Source organism: Felis catus, chromosome C1, assembly GCF_018350175.1.
Source record: "Felis catus isolate Fca126 chromosome C1, F.catus_Fca126_mat1.0, whole genome shotgun sequence".
Lineage (NCBI taxonomy): Eukaryota > Metazoa > Chordata > Mammalia > Carnivora > Felidae > Felis > Felis catus.
The window spans coordinates 138,788,147-138,808,103 of record NC_058375.1 but is presented as its reverse complement, the minus strand read 5'-3'; the positions used below and the strand labels follow the sequence as shown (position 1 = coordinate 138,808,103).

General features: G+C 34.3%; 1 protein-coding gene across 3 annotated transcripts in view; it reads right to left on the bottom strand.

The window, feature by feature from the left end:
• The window catches only part of ACVR2A (activin A receptor type 2A), an 84,036-nt gene that overhangs the window by 17,627 nt on the left and 46,452 nt on the right, over positions 1 to 19,957 (bottom strand). For 2 of the 3 annotated variants that reach the window (XM_019838079.3, XM_045033743.1), the window contains exons 2-5: positions 17,860 to 18,067; positions 15,236 to 15,345; positions 14,902 to 15,056; positions 3,222 to 3,245 (exon numbers count right to left, since the gene is read on the bottom strand). In XM_019838079.3, coding sequence (XP_019693638.1) covers positions 3,222 to 3,245; positions 14,902 to 15,056; positions 15,236 to 15,345; positions 17,860 to 18,067 — 497 coding nt within the window. The remainder of the gene's footprint in view (positions 1 to 3,221; positions 3,246 to 14,901; positions 15,057 to 15,235; positions 15,346 to 17,859; positions 18,068 to 19,957) is intronic. The other variant, XM_003990748.6, reaches the window with a different exon arrangement.

Below are 19,957 nucleotides of genomic sequence, written 5' to 3'. Positions count from 1 at the left end.
TTCCCTTTCCTCTCAAGACAAAAATCTCTTCTAAAGCCCTAAGACTGTCAGTGCTCCCTTTGGGTATTATTCAGCCTATTGGTGGCACTCAAGAATTTTAAAAGTTGACATCTACATTAGAAAGACCCTCAAAAAATAGAAACATTGCAAGGTATAAAAGAGGAAAAATGTGCAATTTCACTGTGGGCAATCTTTATAACATGGCTTGAGAATTCCTATTTTAAAATAGGAGGATAAACTAGAATACTTCCTGTAACTAATTTCAACCTCAAATGTTTATTTTTAAAATGTCTACAAAAGCTGCTTTTCCTTCCTTCACACACTGAAAAGATGAAAGGTTATACAGTAGAGCTAAAGAGTGCTGCGGTTTCACAGAGTGAGGAGTCTAGGAAGTCAGATACAAATCTTAGAGAAGTATGGCCCCCAAAGTTACGATTCTCAGTGGGAGAGGACAGAAGAATCTATGGAGAGGTTTTATCAAAACTAAACCTACCCTACCTCATTCCTTGACTGGTCACTTATAACTGTAATAAGAGATTCTACTGAAAAAGAGTATGTTATTTACGTGGATGTGGAGACAGGAGAAAAAAAGGTTGAAAACTACTCTTGCGGAGGCAAGAGAAACCACTCATGTTCAAAATCCAAGAATTATTAGATAACTGCATAAACTAATTAACGTTAACAGCAAAATTTATGTTTGAAAAACTTTATAAGCATTGTTTTTAATGTTTATTTATTCTTGAGATAGAGGAAGAGACAGAGCATGAGCAGGGGAGGGGCAGAGTGAGAGAGGGACACAGAATCCGAAGCAAGCTCCAGGCTCTGAGCTGTTGGCACAGAGCCCGATGCAGGGCTTGAACTCAGGAGCTGTGAGATCATCACCTGAGCTGAAGTCGGACGCTTAACCGACTGAGCCAACCAGGTGCCCCTGAAAAACTTTAAAATTACTATAAAGTTAAAATCAATGATTTCCCCCCTTCTTTAGAAATAAGTCAGAAACGTCAAGTTGTCAAAGCAGGGATAACAAAAACTAAAGTATGCAGATAAGAGCTGAAAGGTGAAGAGGCAAAATAACGAGGTAAAGAATAGAATCGCTCTTTACTTAAACATTAAGATTTTGAATAACTTTAATATAAATTGATAATGTGTCTTGATAACATTCTATATTACCAATTCTGTTCTAAAGAGTACCAACCACACAGCTAGGATTTAGTCTATAAAACAGTATTGAGATGACTTAATCCACATCTCAAATTAAGAATATGTCAGCAGTTCAAAATAATACTAACCTTAATTTTAGGAAACATGCAAGAACTCTCAATGTCTATACTTAGGGGGAAAAGGTCACTGAATATTTTCTAAGTGCAAAGATAAACTTCAAGGTTCCCATAAGTTTCCAAGGTTTTGTTTGGCAAGTTCTAAGCTACCATTATTTCAGTAAAGCATCTTAGGTCACTCTCCCAATGACATTACCATTCTATTCAGTATTATATCATAACAACCTGAAAACAGACTGTTGTCAAAATTACTTATAAATAAAAAGCTTAAATTTAAGAACACTGGCAAATTTTTAAAGGGTGAGGAAAAGGTCTACAAAAACACATTCGTATAAAATCTCAAAACTTTTAGAAATGATACATGTGTTTTTAAATAATACTCTATAATACTTAAAAGTTGAGACTCAAAATGAGCTAATGAAGTACAGCTAACTGAATAAAATATATAGTGCCAAATCAATATGCCTTTTGTTTTAATGAAAAATTACTAGAATATTCTATGTCATACTTTCCAACTCTTCATTAAATTTATAAGACACTTTAACTGTATCTCTAATATTTGGCTTTTATTTATCCTATCATCTAAGAATATCAGAAATTATTTTCAGTTTATGAGCATCATTATACTAATTTACCCACCAAGAGTCAATGCAGTTCACGCTTGAACAACATGCGTTTGAACTTCAGCGGTCCACTTATTATGTTTCTTTTTTCTTCCAATAAATATAATGCAATGTATTTTCTCTTCCTTATGATTTTCTTAACATGTTTTTTTTGTCTCTAACTTACTTTATTGTAAGAATAAAGCAAGTATGTATATCAAACATACAACATACAAAATATATGTTAATCAATGGTTTGTGTTACCAGTCACAAAATTTAGTACTTTGATGGGGGTAAAAAGTTACATGCAGATTTGACCATGTAGGGCGTCGGCACTCCCTTCACCCCGCATTGTTCAAGAGTCAACTGTACTTGATTCTAGGAATAAAGATTTATACCTTTAAAATATATCAACAACCCAAAGAGACAAATTCAGATTTAAACTTCATAATGACATCAACATTCTGATGTTATCCATAAAACATGTCTTTGCCCTGCTACACAGAAAACCACCTTTTAGGGAGCCATGGTAAGGTGTGCAGAATTCCTGAAAACTTGCCCTAAGTCTCTAGTTCTCTTGCAATAAATACCCATGCTACTTTGCACAGTTAAAAAGACATGTATTAGAACATAGCTCTGATTACATCTCTTCTTTACCCATTTGTATATGAAAATTATACAATTCTGGCATCAGAAGACCTCATGTTGAGAAACAACAAATGGCAGTAGCTGAAAAAAAGTGCACCCACCCAAACACCACTACCCTCTAGAATTACTAAAATCAAGACTGGAATAAATTAGTACAAGTGAAGAGCTGCAAAGTAGTCTGTGATCATTTTCTTTATTCTGAGTTCTCAAGGGTGAGAAGGGTGAATTCTAATCTAAAATAAAGCCTTAATCTCTAGACAGCAAAAGATGAACTGGCTAGCCCATTTGCTACAGAGGCTAAAGATGCAAGAAACTATCTGAAAATATAGATTTCATGATAAAAGATAATGGGTTCAACCAGAAAGTCAGCTCCTGTTAAAAATGTGCATACGTGAACATTTAAGCTAGTGACATTTCTAGCCACTAGGGGTTAATGTCTACTCAACTAAAACCGTTGTTTCTACATTCCAACTTAGATAAGTATAAATGCTGGTAACGATTCCTTGAAAACCAAAACTATTACGTGGCAAATCAATCATGTTTTTAATACTAAAAGTGGTAAAAAAAAATCATAACAAATTTATAAAGGATGCACAATAAAGCAACAACGACAACAAAAATCTAAAAACAAAATGTTCAGTATGCATCCACAAAAAGTTCCACAACCATAAAACAAACATCAATGCATCTTACCTCTATCATTATATGAAAGGCGTGCTTGTGAAGAAAAAACACAGGCAAAAGAAATTACGATTTATATCAAGAATGAAATGAAAAATGACACATCAGTTACAAAAGTGAAAGAAGGAGAATAATGATTTAGCTTTTTAAAATTGGCAATGATCCAATTTATCATATTTTTAAAATAAAAGTTGGGAACACTTTCCTTATAAACAGAGGAAAGTAATATCAAACAAACAAAAAACTTGGACATTACCTTTCAGATAAGGGGTATTATTATATACATGGTTCTGGTATGACCCCAAGTTACCTGATCCAATAAACTTCCGAGTCTTAAGTAATTGTTACGTGTTTTTCTAAGAAGTTCTAGAGTCTCAACTGGAAGAGTAAAATGAGCAATTTAATTGAGAAAATATCTTGGAATTGGCTTCTGGACACGAGAGGGCAGTATTGCCTTTAACAAAAACCAGGAGCAGCACAGGAGACATTTTTATGTAACTAGAAGTTGGTTCTCAGCCCACACTCTAACAGTTGTTTTACGAATCTCTAAAATCTATTTCCTGAACTGCTTCACTCCCTTTTCATGGAAGACAGTAGAATCATAATAGAAAAATGTTCCTGATGTCTTTGTGTGTGCAACATAAACAATATACTAGGGTAAGAAAATAAGACTGAGGAAAAAATTTTAAAAATGAGATTTAAGTAGAACACAGTGACAGGCCAGGCCCACTGTTGACTACTTACTAGCCACATAAGAGTGAAGAAGTCAAGTAGTGGTGGCCATGAGAACAAGTATCCATACATATTTTTTAGTCTGAGGACACTTAGATACTGACAAGACTTTTGAAAATAAGATTTTCATTTTCCCAGTCATCCTAATATAGTTAAGGGCCTAAATTTATAATTAAGAGAAATACTGTCACCAATATAAAAATCCCCTCCTTCAAATCCCCTCCAATCGCTGAGTATAACCGCCATTTCTAATATCTCTACAATATTTATACAGAGAATAGCACTGATTTGACAACTCATTTATCTGCACCAGCAGCTTAGTTTTTCTTCCTTCTTGATTTTTCTCCTATGATAATGGTTCAGGATTATTTATAATTCATCTAAACGGCTTAGCTAATCCTACTATCACAACATCTTATCAGTACTCCAGAGTAAAATTCATCTCTTTGAAAGAAATACATGCCAGATGAATAACTAGACTTTAGCTTCCCAGGGCATAGGTATGTCTCAGGTTTTGTTTTACAAGGACTTGTAACAGGGATAATAAACCTACCACTGCACGTAACACTGTGCAAGTATGTGCCATCCATGCATCTTACCAAAAAGTCTATCTTTGCTCAATATACTTCTCAATAAATGAACATGAGAATAAGTCCTAGAATGATCAAGCTAAACAAGAGATGCCAACGACAGGCCTCAATGTGTAAACTATGTTACAAAATAAAAGGGTCAAAACAGAATCCAAAAAAATTAAATCACTGAAATACATGGATAAAAAGCAACCAAGCCAAACAAACAAACACACAAAAAACAATCTGAATTCACAACACAGAAAATGAAACTTGACTATCATGCACTATAACTGGAGAGAACAGTAAAAACAAATCAGCACATTAATGTCAAGTCATTAGGCTCCTGGATGCAAAAGAGACTTCGCTGCTTATTCCATAAGGGGGAAAGAAATTTAACTAAATTATATTGCCAAATATCAGAAAATAATGACTAGGACTTCTCCATTCACTCAACCAATCTTTACTGAGCGCCTACTTTGTGCCAGACACTGACTATCTGGCTTCTCGTGATGCTTACTACAGTGTGGGGAAGTAAGACTAATCAAAGATATCACACTAATGAATGCATAATTATGAAATAATTGCAATAAAAAGAAATTCAGTATCCTGAGCACCTGTAAGGAGAAAACTGACTTACACTGGCAGGTTAAATAAGATTTTCCTGGGGAGAGGATCCTTGAAAAATGGAGTAAGTACTAGAGGGAGGCAGATTAGGTACGAAAATGGCATTGGGATACAATGACTCGTGCAACCAAATGGTTACTGGTTCTATTTACTGAGAACGAGGTTTGGAGAGATTATTTCCCTGAATGTTAACTACTTGGAAATATCTAATTGCTGATGTTTAGTAGGCAGTTAGATATACAGAACAGGAATACAAAGAAATCTTTCTAGATTACGGATTCTGGTTCATTTATATACTATAAACATATAGGACATATACTATGAATTTTCTCCTATTTACTACTATTTACTCCTATTTTCTCCTATTTACTACTTCCAAGATCGATATATTTTATGTGTGTGTGTGTGTACATACACATATGTGTATATATACATACACACACACATACATACATATACATATATATATATATATATATATATATATATATATATATATATCTATATCTAACAGGGGGATAACTCACTAAATATCTTCTTAGGACCTCAAGAAGAATTAAGGACCCCTCCTACCCCCTGCCCCCTACACAAAGTATTTGAAAACCGACCAGTTCTGAATTTGTCTCATCTTAGTCATCTAATTATCTCATGCTGTAGGAAATTTTACAGTTGCTAATTTTAAAAAAGACTATTGCCAAGCAGATAGAAATAGAATATATAAAGAAATAATATAGTGTATGTATCAGAACAAATGTTTCTGAGCTAGGAAGACATTATACATTAACAGATTCAATAATATTGATACCGCCAAATGCACAGCCATCATTCTATCCAGTTAGATCTTCAAAATTCCACTGTGATGCACCAACTCCTACTTCCTCCAGTTTCTCTCAACTAACTCCTGAAAGCAAGGCAAAGGCAGACAGAGGTGGATGAGACAGGATTCTGAATAAGTTCCCTAAGGAGAAGGTAGCTCCTCAGGGTAGTTAGCAGGGGGGAGGTTAAAAGTCTGAAGAGACCAATCTCCTTCTGGCCACTGCTCAAAAGCATCAGGTTCATTATTAAGGATAGAAGAAATTTTTATTTATTTTAGCATTTGTATTCTTCAAGTAAAGCTGCAAAAAGGAAAAGGGTCACTACATATTCTATAAATTATGGCGTGGTAAGATGGTTATGTTTACCTACAGGGTTATATGTACTTACTATAAAAGCTATTTTGACTTTATAAATATTCGTTGTTTATATTTTTTAATGTTTTTTTTTTTTTTTTTGAAAGAGAGAGAGAGCATGAGTGGGGAAGGGCAGAGAGAGGGAGACACAGATTCCAAAGCAGGCTCCAGGCTCTGAGCCATCAGCACAGTGCCCGACGTGGGGCTCAAACCCATGAACCATGAGATCATGACCTGAGCCAAAGTCGGATGCTTAACCAACTGAGCCACCCAGGCACCTCTCGTTGTTTATATTTTTATATAAACAGTAACTCAAAGGGTATACAAGGTTGTATCTGAGAAGGGAAACGTTTTGGAGATGAAGGATACAAAAGGGACTTCAACTTTATTAATAATGTTTTATTTCAATTACGTTTTCCTAAAGATCCAAAGTAGATGTAAGAAAATGTCTGTTCTGAGTGGTAGGTGTTTGTAATATTTTTCTCAAAACTTCCCTGTATTTTGCTCCTTTATTTATGACATAAATGTAAATAAAGATTTAGTTATCAGCCAAAAAAACAAAATACTTTAAACATACTTTATATACTCTGATCGTCCTCTTTATCCTACTTTAGTTTTTTACAGACCCCACCTAATTACTTACTGGAATAAATAAGCCACTCAATTAAAATCATTTCAGTGAATAATAATCCTTGGATATAAATACCCAGACTCTACCATTCCAAAGACTGACACTAGAGCAAGACACTTCACCTTTCTGTCCCTTGTTTTTCTTGTCAATAAAATGGACTTAATAAAACAGAACCTATATTTGGGGTGTTGAAAGATTAATCTGTGTAAAGTGCTCTGTGTAGTCCTTGACAGAGTACTCAAAATGAAATTTTTTATTACGCTAATTTCAAAGTATTGGCATATAAATATGTATCTTCAATGGCTTCAATAAATACAACTTCGAGTACAATTCTGAAGTTGTTACTCTGGCAGCAATAATAGCTAACAGGTTTTGGGCACTTATCATTAGATAAGTGTCCCAGATATGGCTCCTGGTCACTATATAACTGGAGTCAGACATTTCTCCTCTTTTCCTCCACTCTTGCTCCCTTCTTATTCTGCCTGTCATTGCCAAGCTGCAAAGCCAAACAACCAATCAACCAACCTTGTTCCCTTATATACTAACTGGGGGCTTCAAAAGGGAAGAACTGTCCCTCCGATGCTTATCACCACACATCAGCATGATGCCCAGCACACAACAGGCTCTCAAGCATTAGGTGAGTGGTTAAGCTAAAACAAAACAAACAAACCCGAACGAACACCCGACAGCCTATGTGATACAAGCAGCTTTTCACTAACAAATGGGCCTTTTCATTTTATTGTCTCAAATTAACAGAAAAGATTTGACAGTGATGAAGTAGCTAAGAATGAAGGAACAGATCTACAATGAGGTCCAGGAAGTAGAGTTGAGAGAAAATCAAAGTCACTTCTTCCTATCTTCCATCTTGCCAGATAAGAAAAAAGAGAAATTTTTTACTTTTTTTAATGGTTATTTAATTTTTGAGAGAGAGACAGAGCTAAGCAGGTGAGGGGCAGAGAGAGAGGGAGACACAGAATCCGAAACAGACTCCATCCAGGCTCTGAGCTGTCAGCACAGAGCCCAATGTGGGGCTCGAACCCATGAACCATGAGATCATGACCTGAGCTGAAGTAGGACACTTAACTGAGTGAGCCACCCAGGCACCCTGAAAAAGGAGAAATTAGGTACTCTCATCTATATGCATCAGTCCCATTTGTAAATTGGAAGTTGCGGTCCTCCACAGTCCAAAGAAAAACTGAACTCAAGATTTTAAAAATTAAATGGAAGTCATTTTTAGAAATAAAGTGCTCCATTATTAACTTTAGTGTACAGGTTAACTCATTTTAAACTTTGGATAAAGCTTTTAATTTTTTTTCCTTCTCCTCTTCCCTTCTTTTTTGCTTTTGGATATAGAATTTCAGCAAATCTCAAGCAGACTTGTCCATTCATTTGTTAAGTAAAATAATTCATATATGCCTAAGAGAGTAATTTTTTGTCAAGCTGCAAGTCTACAAATAATTTATGACACTTCTCCCAACAATCAGTTTAGAAGTATACATAAAACTTAGTTGTAATTTAAGTTGTAACAAAAATAATCACACACAAAGGTAGAACACAGAAGAAAGAGACATTTGCAGTAGTTCTGAACTATTTCTTAGGCATGTATCAAAAAAAAAGAAAAAAAAAAAGATGCTCAACTGCAAGACAAGAGCATTATATCACCAGATTTTAAACCTACTAAAATAAGACAGTTAAAAATATTGTGAAATGTAGACTCCAGGTCTTAGCAGAAACCTAACACCAACTCAAAGCTAATAAAACATCAAGTTTTGAAATTTCATGAGCATACATTAGAGCTCCACTAAGTTTCACTTAAGAACACATCACTTAATCAGAATGAGACTGAAAAGTATTGAGCTGAAAAGCTATCCTCAGTATACCTTTAAATTAAAAGAAACCAATTGTGAAATAACATTTGTAGTTTATAAAAGGGAAGGAAAGCATGTATTCAAATGAATGAGATTAGAAAAAGGTGTCAGAGGATACATATCAACCCGTTAAAATTGATTATTTCAGGAAAATGATAAAGGAAAAAAAAAGGAAGAACAAATGGTTCTATCTCCTTTCTTTTGCACACACTTCCTTCTGTAGAATTTGTCTTATTATAACAAGCAAGTATTATAAATTCTTGAAAAGAATTAAAAAGAGAAAGTGAGTCAACCTATTTCAAGATGTGGTTTTGCAAGTATAACAATATTAGCATGTTAAATACTCACTTAAATTTAGTAAATTTCCCCTTCATCCTCCCCAAATAAATAAGCAGCACACTTTCCTAAACTGGCTTGGTTGAATGTTAGGCTACCCTTTCAGTATCTTATTAATTTTAAATGGGTACACATACAGACTCATGTTCAACAGGGAAGTCCTACACAGCATTTTCAGACAGCTTGGTTTCTCAGTGGACAGTAATTTGGCAGAGCATGAAATGACAACCTATTATTACTTTAATATTAAGGTCAACAGGATTATTTTGTATGCCCAATTCAGTATCCCAAACATCTGACAGCCTTTATTCTCTATCAGACCAAAATCTAGACAAAATGTCATGATGCAAAGAACTGAAGAGACTGATGTCACTTAAATAAGTATTAATGTTGCAATACTACAGTGCTATTTATATAGCCTTTAAAAATGCACAAGAAGTTAACTTCATACCTTGTTAAAGGTAGGTAATTTCTAGTTCCTAAAATCTGCTTTCTTATCAGCAAGTGTTTTTTATCAGCACAAATATAGATCTTATTAACAGGAAACTGAAGCTCACGTATGGTTTTGAGAGCGATGCAAACACTTTTATTGAAACCACATTAACTCTAACCACAATAAGACTTCTTAATCATAGAGTCAACGCATCTATTCCCTCCTATTCTTGACTCACCGGCACTAGAAAAACCAGTTGTGTTCAGTTTACTCACTGTAGATACAAGAGCAAATTCCTACATGTGGAAAGACAGTTTCAGCACAGGCAAAAGAAAAGGACCTAGGTGATGGAAATTAAAAGGATGCTTCAAAGCTTGTGATTGCAGAAAGAACTGAATACTGGCATTCTCTTATAAAAGCCTGAATACTTCAACTTATTCTACCCTAAAGACATACAGCCTCAATATTTTTCTTAAAACTAAGCCCTAAAGCTTTTTATTAAAGGAATCCCTGGGCATGCTGCATTATCATCTCAGTACAACTCTAAATGCAACAAAGTCAATTCAGTAATTCGTCACTTACAGAGTGGTTATATCTACAAACAGTAGGTGACAGACAGTAGTGATTACAATACACCCATGGTATTCAAGGGGCTTACAATCAAGTGGGAGACTGGAACATGTACACAAATGACTAGTGCCTTTCTCAACTGGGGCTATTCATCTGAATCACACAAGATATAAACTGACTTCAGCACTATTTTCTCAATTCTTTCAAGGACAGTACATAACTAATACCATTCCAGATATATATAATGGATGGCTTAAGGTGTAATGGGAGGAAAGAATAAAAAGGTAGATGTATGGAGGTATGGAAGCCCATATGTCATACTCCAAACTGTGTATTCTTTGCTGTGGGTCATTGAGAGCCCTCAAATATTTTTTAAAACAGAAGTAACATGGGGCACCTGGGTGGTTCAGTCGGTTAAGGGTCCAACTTCAGCTCCGATCATGATTTCACTGTTGGTGAGTTTTGAGCCCTGCGTCAGGCTTGCTGCTGTTAGCACAGAGCCTACTCTGGATCCTCTGTGCCCCTGTCTCTGCCCCTCCTCTACTCACACTATCTCAAAAATAAACAAACATTAAAAATAATAATAATAATAATAAGTAATATATTCAGACATGTAAAACACTATTCTACAGTAACAGTATAGATGAAGAGAGAAGACCAGCTGAGATTACAGAAACAATCTCAGCTATAGGTGTAATAATGTCCTGAACTACAAAAGATCAAGAAAGATAAAAAGGTGAATGATCAGGACTTGGTAAATGACAGGGCCAAAAAAAGTAGCAGCTGTCTCCAAGGCTTTCCATCCAGGATGACTGGATGATACCAAGACAGTGATACCATGGAACAATGTTAGAAACATAATAGTAACAGATCATAAAGAAAGAAGGATGGCTTCAATTAAAAAAAAAAAAAAAAGAACAGAATTACTTTACCCATACTTCTAACTATACTAGATCTGAGAATAAATATTTTTTACTGGTTACTAAAAACCATAATTAAAGACCAGATTTTAAAGCATGTATATTTCCATATCACTTCCTCACAATAAAATACTAACACCAGAAGAAATTCTAACTCGATGTCTTAGAAATAAAGAATCCTACAATTTAGCTGTCAGAACCAGCTTAGTAAAAAGATACATGTGGATATCTCTCGTCTTCCAGGATGCCATAGGACTGATCTTTTAGCCCCCAGTGAGAATAAAAGACTGAAATCAGACCAAGGAATGATCACAGTATGTATAACTTCAGCTTGCTCTGTGAGATTCACTGTAAATTCTCAAGTATAGTTCTTATTGTAGCAATGACTTTTCAAGAAGATATTACCACAATGAGACTAATGTCTTACAAAGACCAATTAATTCACAAACCAGCCTTTAGCCAAAGCTTTAAGGAAAAGTTTACCTAACAAAAGGAATGAAATATTTCATGACACTGTCTAAAAATGTTCGAAAATTTGTGAGGAAAAATCCACAAGAATATAAGATCTTTCCAGAATTCCTAAACCTAAACCCTGGAATTTTCCTAATTCATAAACCTTGAAATTAAGCTTTGAATATGGGAACCTGAATATGGACGAAATAGGGAAATCACCATAAGACTTCAAATGTATGTCTCCCTTACTACCCCTGTCTCTCACAAAAGTCTTGAATAACTAATAGGCAGGGGCACTATCAATTCAGAGACTCAGGAATCCTTACCTACAACCAATCAATGCTGATAAACCTTATTCTAAAATGTGCTAAAAATTTTTCTTAATGGAAACACAGGAATATGCTCTTCTATATTTCCATGACTTTTCCTTTTTGTCCTATGTGAGGCCATATGATGATGTTATTACTCATTTTAGTAGTCAGACTATTCAATATCCAAAGTAGGAAAATAAATTAACCTATAGAATGATTTTGAGATGGCAGTGATGTTTACTGAATTTTTAAAACAGCAGAGACATCAGCTTCCTGGGGGGAGGGGGGAGGCAGAACAGCATAAAGCAGTAAAGCTTTAGTGTCAGAGTCCTTGGTTCAGATTCCAGCTCTGACACTTGTGAGCTTTGCTATGTCTCAATTGCTTTATCTATAAAATGGGGATTGAAACTACATAAACAACCCTGTGAGGTAAAATCAAATCAGCATTTTTCACACCTGGCTGGTCACAAGAATCACCTTGGAAATTTATTAGAAACATAAAATCTCAGGCCCCACTCCATACTTAACAGGGATGTGGCCCAAGAATTTGTATTTTTTAACAAATTCCAAAGATGAGCCTTACATACCAGTCATAATTTAGGAACCATGGAAAAAAATTTATGTATGTTTTTACATATTCTTATAGAAAATTCTTGTCCTTATATATTTATGTAACTTACCAGTATCCTAGTACAATACGTTCTAAGTGTTCAATAAATACTTAATGTTATTATCAATAATTACTTTAAAATAGGAGATAAAATTGATCATTTTGTAATAGGATGGCCACTAAGCAGTGTTGCAGAACTACTTTGTATAATCCTCTCACCAAAAATGAGACTTAAAGCATGATACTATACTGTTTGAGACAGTGAGAGATGATATAAACTAAGTTCCAAATTGATGACAACCCCTCTTTTGCACAACATAGTTTGCAACAGATGGAAAGCATAAAGTTAGGCATGTTTATATTTTTCCTAACAAAGCTTGACCATTCCAGATCATTCCATCACAAAACCATGCAAATTCACCACAGAGCAATTCAAGTGCTAAATAAATGTGTACAGTATCATTAATACGGTAACAAATATCCAAAGCCCACAGAAATGGATATTCATTGAAGATTCCTGATTCTCAGTTATTTATGAATAATAACTGCATCTTTCCTTTTTAAAGTCTAAACGTTTGAATTAATTATCATTTCTAAATAAAATGGCCTCAGGTGTTAAGATACTGAGCCTTTTATTTTTTTTATTTTTTTTTTTATTTTTTTTTTTAACGTTTATTTACTTTTGAGACAGAGAGAGACAGAGTATGAACGGGGGAGGGTCAGAGAGAGAGAGGGAGACACAGAATCTGAAATAGGCTCCAGGCTCTGAGCTGTCAGCACAGAGCCTGACGCGGGGCTCCAACTCACGAACCGCGAGATCATGACCTGAGCCGAAGTCGGACGCTCAGCAAACTGAGCCACCCAGGTGCCCCGATACTGAGCGTTTTAAAAGAAAGTCCAACCACACCTTTGTGCTAATATTATGTAAATATCAATGCTTTCTATAAAATTACATGATTTTTTTAAGTTTTATTAAGAAACTTAACAAATTTGTTTTTAAATTGAGTTTCCAGTTTGTTTCGATCATCACACAAATCTAGGGTAAATTCAGACACTACTACAAGTACTAAATACTCTCCCTTCTAAATACAAACATAAATAAAAAATAGTTGCCACCAAGAGAAGATAAAGTGTACAGCCTACGACCATTTGGAGTAAACTACATATATTTATTAGGCATTTATTTTTTTATTTTAAAATACTTTTTTAGAGACAATTTTTAATAAACTCATAACTTAGTTACTAATGTGCAAAAGTCAAAATATTTCAGCTGCACAAAATAGCAAGCATGTTTACCTAATTTGCAGAATAAGGTATTTTACTTTTGGGTTTATTTCTCCATACACACATCTTAAAAGATTATGGGGATCAATAATCTAATGCTAACAGATTGCTTCAAGTACTAAGGAAGAAGGATGTTATGTAAATAAAGCTTAAAGAGAGAGAAATTATTTTGGTCATTAAAATATAGGACTCCACCATTTTTTTCTATCAAGTTTTAACCATTAATCCTAGTGGTATCAGAGAAACAAAGTTAAACCAAGAGAGCCAGAAGGCCAAGGTAATCTGATCTTAAGAGTTAAAAGAAACACAGTAAAAACTACAGTTCAAAGATGTCTCACACAAGTATGCCAAAGCTTTCACCACTCCTCAGCCTGCAGAACATTAACTACTTATATTAAAAGAGCTTGTAAAACACTGTACCAGCATCACTGCCTACATGACAGAGAATGAGGAAAATTTCATGAATTTAATTTGATTACCCAACATATCTACATTTTCAGGTATATTTGGGGTCAGGAGAGTGAAATTGAAAGTATTACAAAAGTTTTTAGTCTTCAAAAAAAAAAAAAAAAGCTTTTAGTCCTCAGTACATGCTTGATATACTGCAAACAATAACGATGCACCTGCAACTACCAATGACAAGTAATGAGAAGCACTGATCATCTGCTCTTCTTCCCAAAACATTTTTATGCATATATCTTCCTGGCGCCTTTGTGAAACCTCTTTTTTCCACACTTTCTTGATTATCTTGCTAAATCCCTCCCTGTGGTTAAAAGGATAATTTGGCAAGCTGTCTTGAAAAAGGCACAAAAATTTAAGAATGGAAAAAAGAATGGAAGGAAAGAAAGGGTTGTGGTATTGCTTCTCCATCATCAATTAATTCTCAAGAAACAAAGCAGGGAGAATCTCCCACTCGAAAGTACTACAATGACAATAAAACTGTCCAAAGAACAGGAATACCCTTTGTTCCACTCTACTAGCTCAACTCCTGAGTAAGAGAAGTTCAGGATATAGCACTTAGTACGTTTGGAAAACTAGCTATAGTTCTCATAACAACAAACATTCCAAAAGTTAACTCCAAAAGAAAATGGTTTATAGCAATTTGGTGTGTTTCACTGCAGTGGTAGTTCTTTAAAATATAAAATTTAAAAGAGCACAAAGTACAAGACAATAACTTACTTGAGTTGGAACAAGTACAGGAGGGTAGGCCATCTTATGATGCCTGTACACCCAAAACGCACAAATAACAATCCCCGCAATTAACATAAGTGGCACCAAGGAATAGAGCAATATGTTGTAATAGGGTGGCTTAGGTGTAACTGGGTTCGAAGTAGCTGTGGAAAATGGAAGGAAAAAAAACAATTCAGATTTGGCCTACAAAATTCCACAAGAAATATTTATCATAGTATCAAATTTTATGAGAAGGTATGAGTAAATTATTCCATCAACACAAATATGCTTTGTTTTCAGTGTACTAGTTGAACAGACCTATGTATTTTCCCTGTAAACTTACGCTGTGTAACTTCCATCTCTGGAAAGTAAGAAAACCTTTCGTTACACATATTGCCCTCACAGCAACAAAAATATACTTCAGGGCTGTCCTTTTTTTCTATACAATCAGTCCTATAAACAAACAAAGGAGAAATAATTAAAATCAACATTATATTGAATCTACAATGGAGTTTTTCTAAAGTTCTTCTCAGAGATGAAATAATGAAAAAGTCATTCATAGTCAACCTCAAGATTTTTATTAATATTCAATGATCAATTCTTAAGAGCCAAAAATGTTTCTGTAATCCTGTTATTAAATCTCATCAAAACACAACAGATGATTTTATAGCAATCACACTAACTCCTTGAGACCAATACTTTATTTTGGTTTTTAATGGTCCATCTAAAGCAACCACCTTTTATTTATTTCTTTTTAATTACTAGAAAAGCTTGAAAAGGAACATTAAGCCAATGAAGAAATTTGCTTTAGGAGTGCTTTCTCTTATAGGAAATACAGCTTTCCTATGGCATAAATACAAAAGCTAAATGCTATCAATAAAATTATGTGTATGTATACACATAAATACAGGGACATAAATATACATAGTACACACAAAAGGACAAAAGTTCCTATCATGGCAGAACATATCTCAGCATCAGAGACCCAAGCTAGATTTGGGAATTAAGAGTGTCAGGTTTTTTGTTTTTGTTTTTTTTTGAGTAGATTTAAATTCCCTAAACACAGGGCCGCCTGGGTGGCTCAGTCAGTTAAGCAACAGATTCTTGATTTCAGCTCAGGTCATGATCTCATGGTTATGGAAGTGAGCCTCATGTCAGGCTCCATGCTTAGCCTGGAGCATGCATGTTATGCCCTCTCTCGCTCTTAAAAATAAACAAACATTTAAAAAAAAATCTTCATATATACAATATGGTCTTATTAACTGTAGTTGCCATGCTACATTACTAATAACCCTAGGACTTGTTTTATAACTGGAAGTTTGTACTTTCTGACCACCTTTAACCATTTCACCTAACCATCCATATCCCAACCCTCGCCTCTGGCAACTAACAATGCCTGGTTCTCTATATCTAGGCATTCATTTTATTTTTTGGTTTTCTTTTAAGATTACATATATAGGTGTGATCGTAATGGTTGGTATTTGTCTTTCTCTGTATGATGAATTTCACTTAGCATAATACCCTCAAGGTCCATCTATGTTGTCTCAAATGGCAAGATTTCTTTCTTTTTAATGGCTGGGAAATATTCCTCTGTGTGCGTGCGTGTGTGTGTGTGTGTGTGTCTGTGTGTGTACACACATCACATTTTCTTTATTCATTCATCCATCAATGGACACTCAGGCTGCTTCCACATCTTAGCTATTGTAAATAATGCTGCAATAAACATGAGGGTGCATATATCTTTTTACAAGTTAGTATTTTCATTTCCTCCAGAGAAATACCCAGAAGTGGAATTGCTGGATCATATGGCAGTTTTATTTTTAATTTTTTGAAGAACCTCTATCCTGTTTTCCTAGTGGTCCCACTTACCTTTCATAATAGCAAATATCACTTGATGATCACTTCTGTTAATCAGGAGGCTATGAATCAGAAATGTAGCTAAAAATGTGTAATTACAGAGAAATAATACCTGGAAAATTTACAGATTTGGAAATATACTCTAAATACTAAATGCATACCCAAGATTTTAATTTCTCATAAAAATTAATACAATTCCATTTTCATGGGCTTATTCAACACATTTTGCTATTAATCACATATGGCCAATCAACCACAGGTTCATGGTAATGAACTGAGGCTCCTAAAAGTGGAAAGGCAAGTACCTAGTGTTCCATGAGTATATCAGTATTTTCTGGCTCCAAAATGTCTGTTTAACTAGGACCTTACAGCCTCTCCGTGATCAGCACCCACCTACGGTGGAAATCCTGAGGCCCAGTCAGTTTCAGTGATCAGCCCAACATCTGTGGGACTCCTTACAGAAAGATCACAGGCAGTCAATAACATGTCTAATGTATTTTATTTCCAGTACAGAATTAAAACAATTTAAGCACAATCTTTTAAATAAAATGTAGCTTTCTATGAGGACTGTGTTAGTTCTGATGTAATTCTGAACGTCAAGTTAAAATGTCTCTTGGGGGTAAAGAACAAAGGCTTACTTTGCAAGAAAAAGAAATGCAGTAAGATCAATTTCTTCCAGATACATAAAGAGGGAAACTAAAAGGAAATTAAATACTATGATTAGGCTTACTCTCCTTGAGGACAGAGGATAGATTTTCAATAGATATACTGTCTAATTTTAAAGCAATTTTAAAAATCCTTTTTCCTTAAAATTGATATTAAAAAAGTTTATCATCCTAATAACATAGGGGAAAAATGGTTCTTATCTATAATTCTCACTACTTGGTAGACTATTCAAAGTATATCAAAGATAAAACATAAACATCACATACTTATTTTATTACTTTAAAATGTGTATCTTGTCATTAGAGCATGTTTAAATGGTTTTCATAATCTCATCTTAAAAAAGAAACCTTTAAGTGAAAATCCACGCACTGATCTTTCCCCTTTAAAAAGGGAATACAGAGGATTATTCAACATTCTCATAAAAAAAATAAAATGTTTCCTTACCTGTCATAACAGTTGATATCATCCAGCCAACAACCTTGCTTCACTATTTCAATGGAACCAGAAATATTCTTCCAGGTAGCAAAACAATGTCGCCTTTTATCTTTGTCACCATAACAGGGTTCAACACCAGTTCGATTGGTTCTATCTCTTTCCCAATTAGCGTTATAGAAAATACACTCCTGAGTTTCTGATCTACCAAGTATAGCACCTATAAGATAATAAAACAACAACTTAATATAACTGTATTAGCTCTTAAAATAAGAAACTCACAGTATACCAACCTCAAATGTTCCTAAAGTGTCAGTAACTTACTGTCTTCCTAGTGTTTTAACACTAAGTTCAGGTTTCCAAGTCAATCTCTGTACTTGAAGTATAATAAACATAATAATACAAAGTGACCACATTTATCACAACATTTCTCTGGAAAAGGCCAGTCTCACTTTTAAGAATGTCCTTGATAAAAAGCAGTAAAATTGTTAATCTAAGTGTATCTTGACCCTAGGTAGACTTCTTTTCAATATTCTGTGTGACAAAATGGGGACTAGGCAAAAGTACCTGTGCTGCTTACTGAAGTACAATGGTTGCCTGGAGAAAAAGCCTTTGCATGACTGAGTTGGGAACTACACCAACTATGGTTATTCAGACGTCGATATCTGACAGACCTGTTCCCAAAAATGAACCAAGTAAGCCTATTACTTCAAGAAAAACAACTGACAGTATGCATTGCCAATTATAAAATCTGAATTTTCAAGCAAGGGAAAATTTGGAAAATCTGTATTGCCACCATCAGCCTGACACTTTCCCAACACTTGATTCTCTGAAAAAAATCAGTGGTGATAACAAATTTAACTTTTAAATATTAAATAATGAAATATGCCAGTAATTAGTAGGTGTATATAATTCAAGAAACCAATATTTTCTAAATGAGTTACGTGTGATGTTATAAAAGTATTCACGGGTTTAAAAAATTCATTCAATGTTCAAGACAGTCCCATAGATTTTAATGTTACAGAGGATTAATGTTTCAAATTCTGCACTGTAAAACTAACTTTTAAAAAACTATCTCTTGTCTTATATGAAAAAACAAGGTAAATGGAATACCCAAAATGATTCTAAAAAGATTTACAAAGGAAAATTCATACCACCTGTTTTTAAAATTCATTATAAAGCTTCAGCAATCAAGACAGTGTGGTCTTAGTGAAAAGACAGACACATGCTTCAATGGGATAGAACAGAGAATCCAGAAATAGACCCACACATAATGTTCAACTGACACACAGCAAAGGTGCCAACACATTTCAATAGAGAAAACACGGTATTTTAAACAACTGATGCTGGAACAACTGGACATCTTATGAAAAAACAAAAACTTCAATTCACATCTCACACTGTTTACAAAAATGATCTCTAAACATATCAAAGACATAAAATAAAACCTAAAAATACAAAACCTGTAGAAAAAAACATGAAAAATCTTTGTGACCCTAAATTATGAAAGATTTCTTAGAACACAAAAGACATGAACACGAAAGAACTGGTAAGTTGCACTTCATTAAAACTAAAACTTTTCTTCAAAAGTTAAAGAAAACAAAATTCACAGACTAGGAGAAAATACTTGCAAATTATATATCTAAGTAAAAGGGTTGATATTCAGAATTCAGAATACAGAAAAACTTCTAAAAACTCAATAATAATTTTTTAAACCACCAAATTCCTTAAAAAAAAAAATGGGCAAAAGATTCAAAAACATGCTTTGCTGAACAGGTATGAAGGGAAAAAATTCTCAATATCATTAATTATTAGAGAAATACAAACTGAAACTAATTCTAATATTGAAACAAAACCATCTCAACGTTGGTAAATATGTAGAGCAACTAGGACTTTCACATATTGGTGGCAGGAATGCAAAATGGTCTACCCACTTTGGAAAGCCAGTTTGACAGCTTCTTATAGTTAAACATACACCTACCATGCTACCCAGCAATAGCATGCCTAGCTATTTATCTAAGAAATGAAAAGATACATTCATGTAAAAATCTGTACATGAATGCTTAGTGGCTTTATTTACAACCTCCCCAAAACTGGAAACAACTCAATA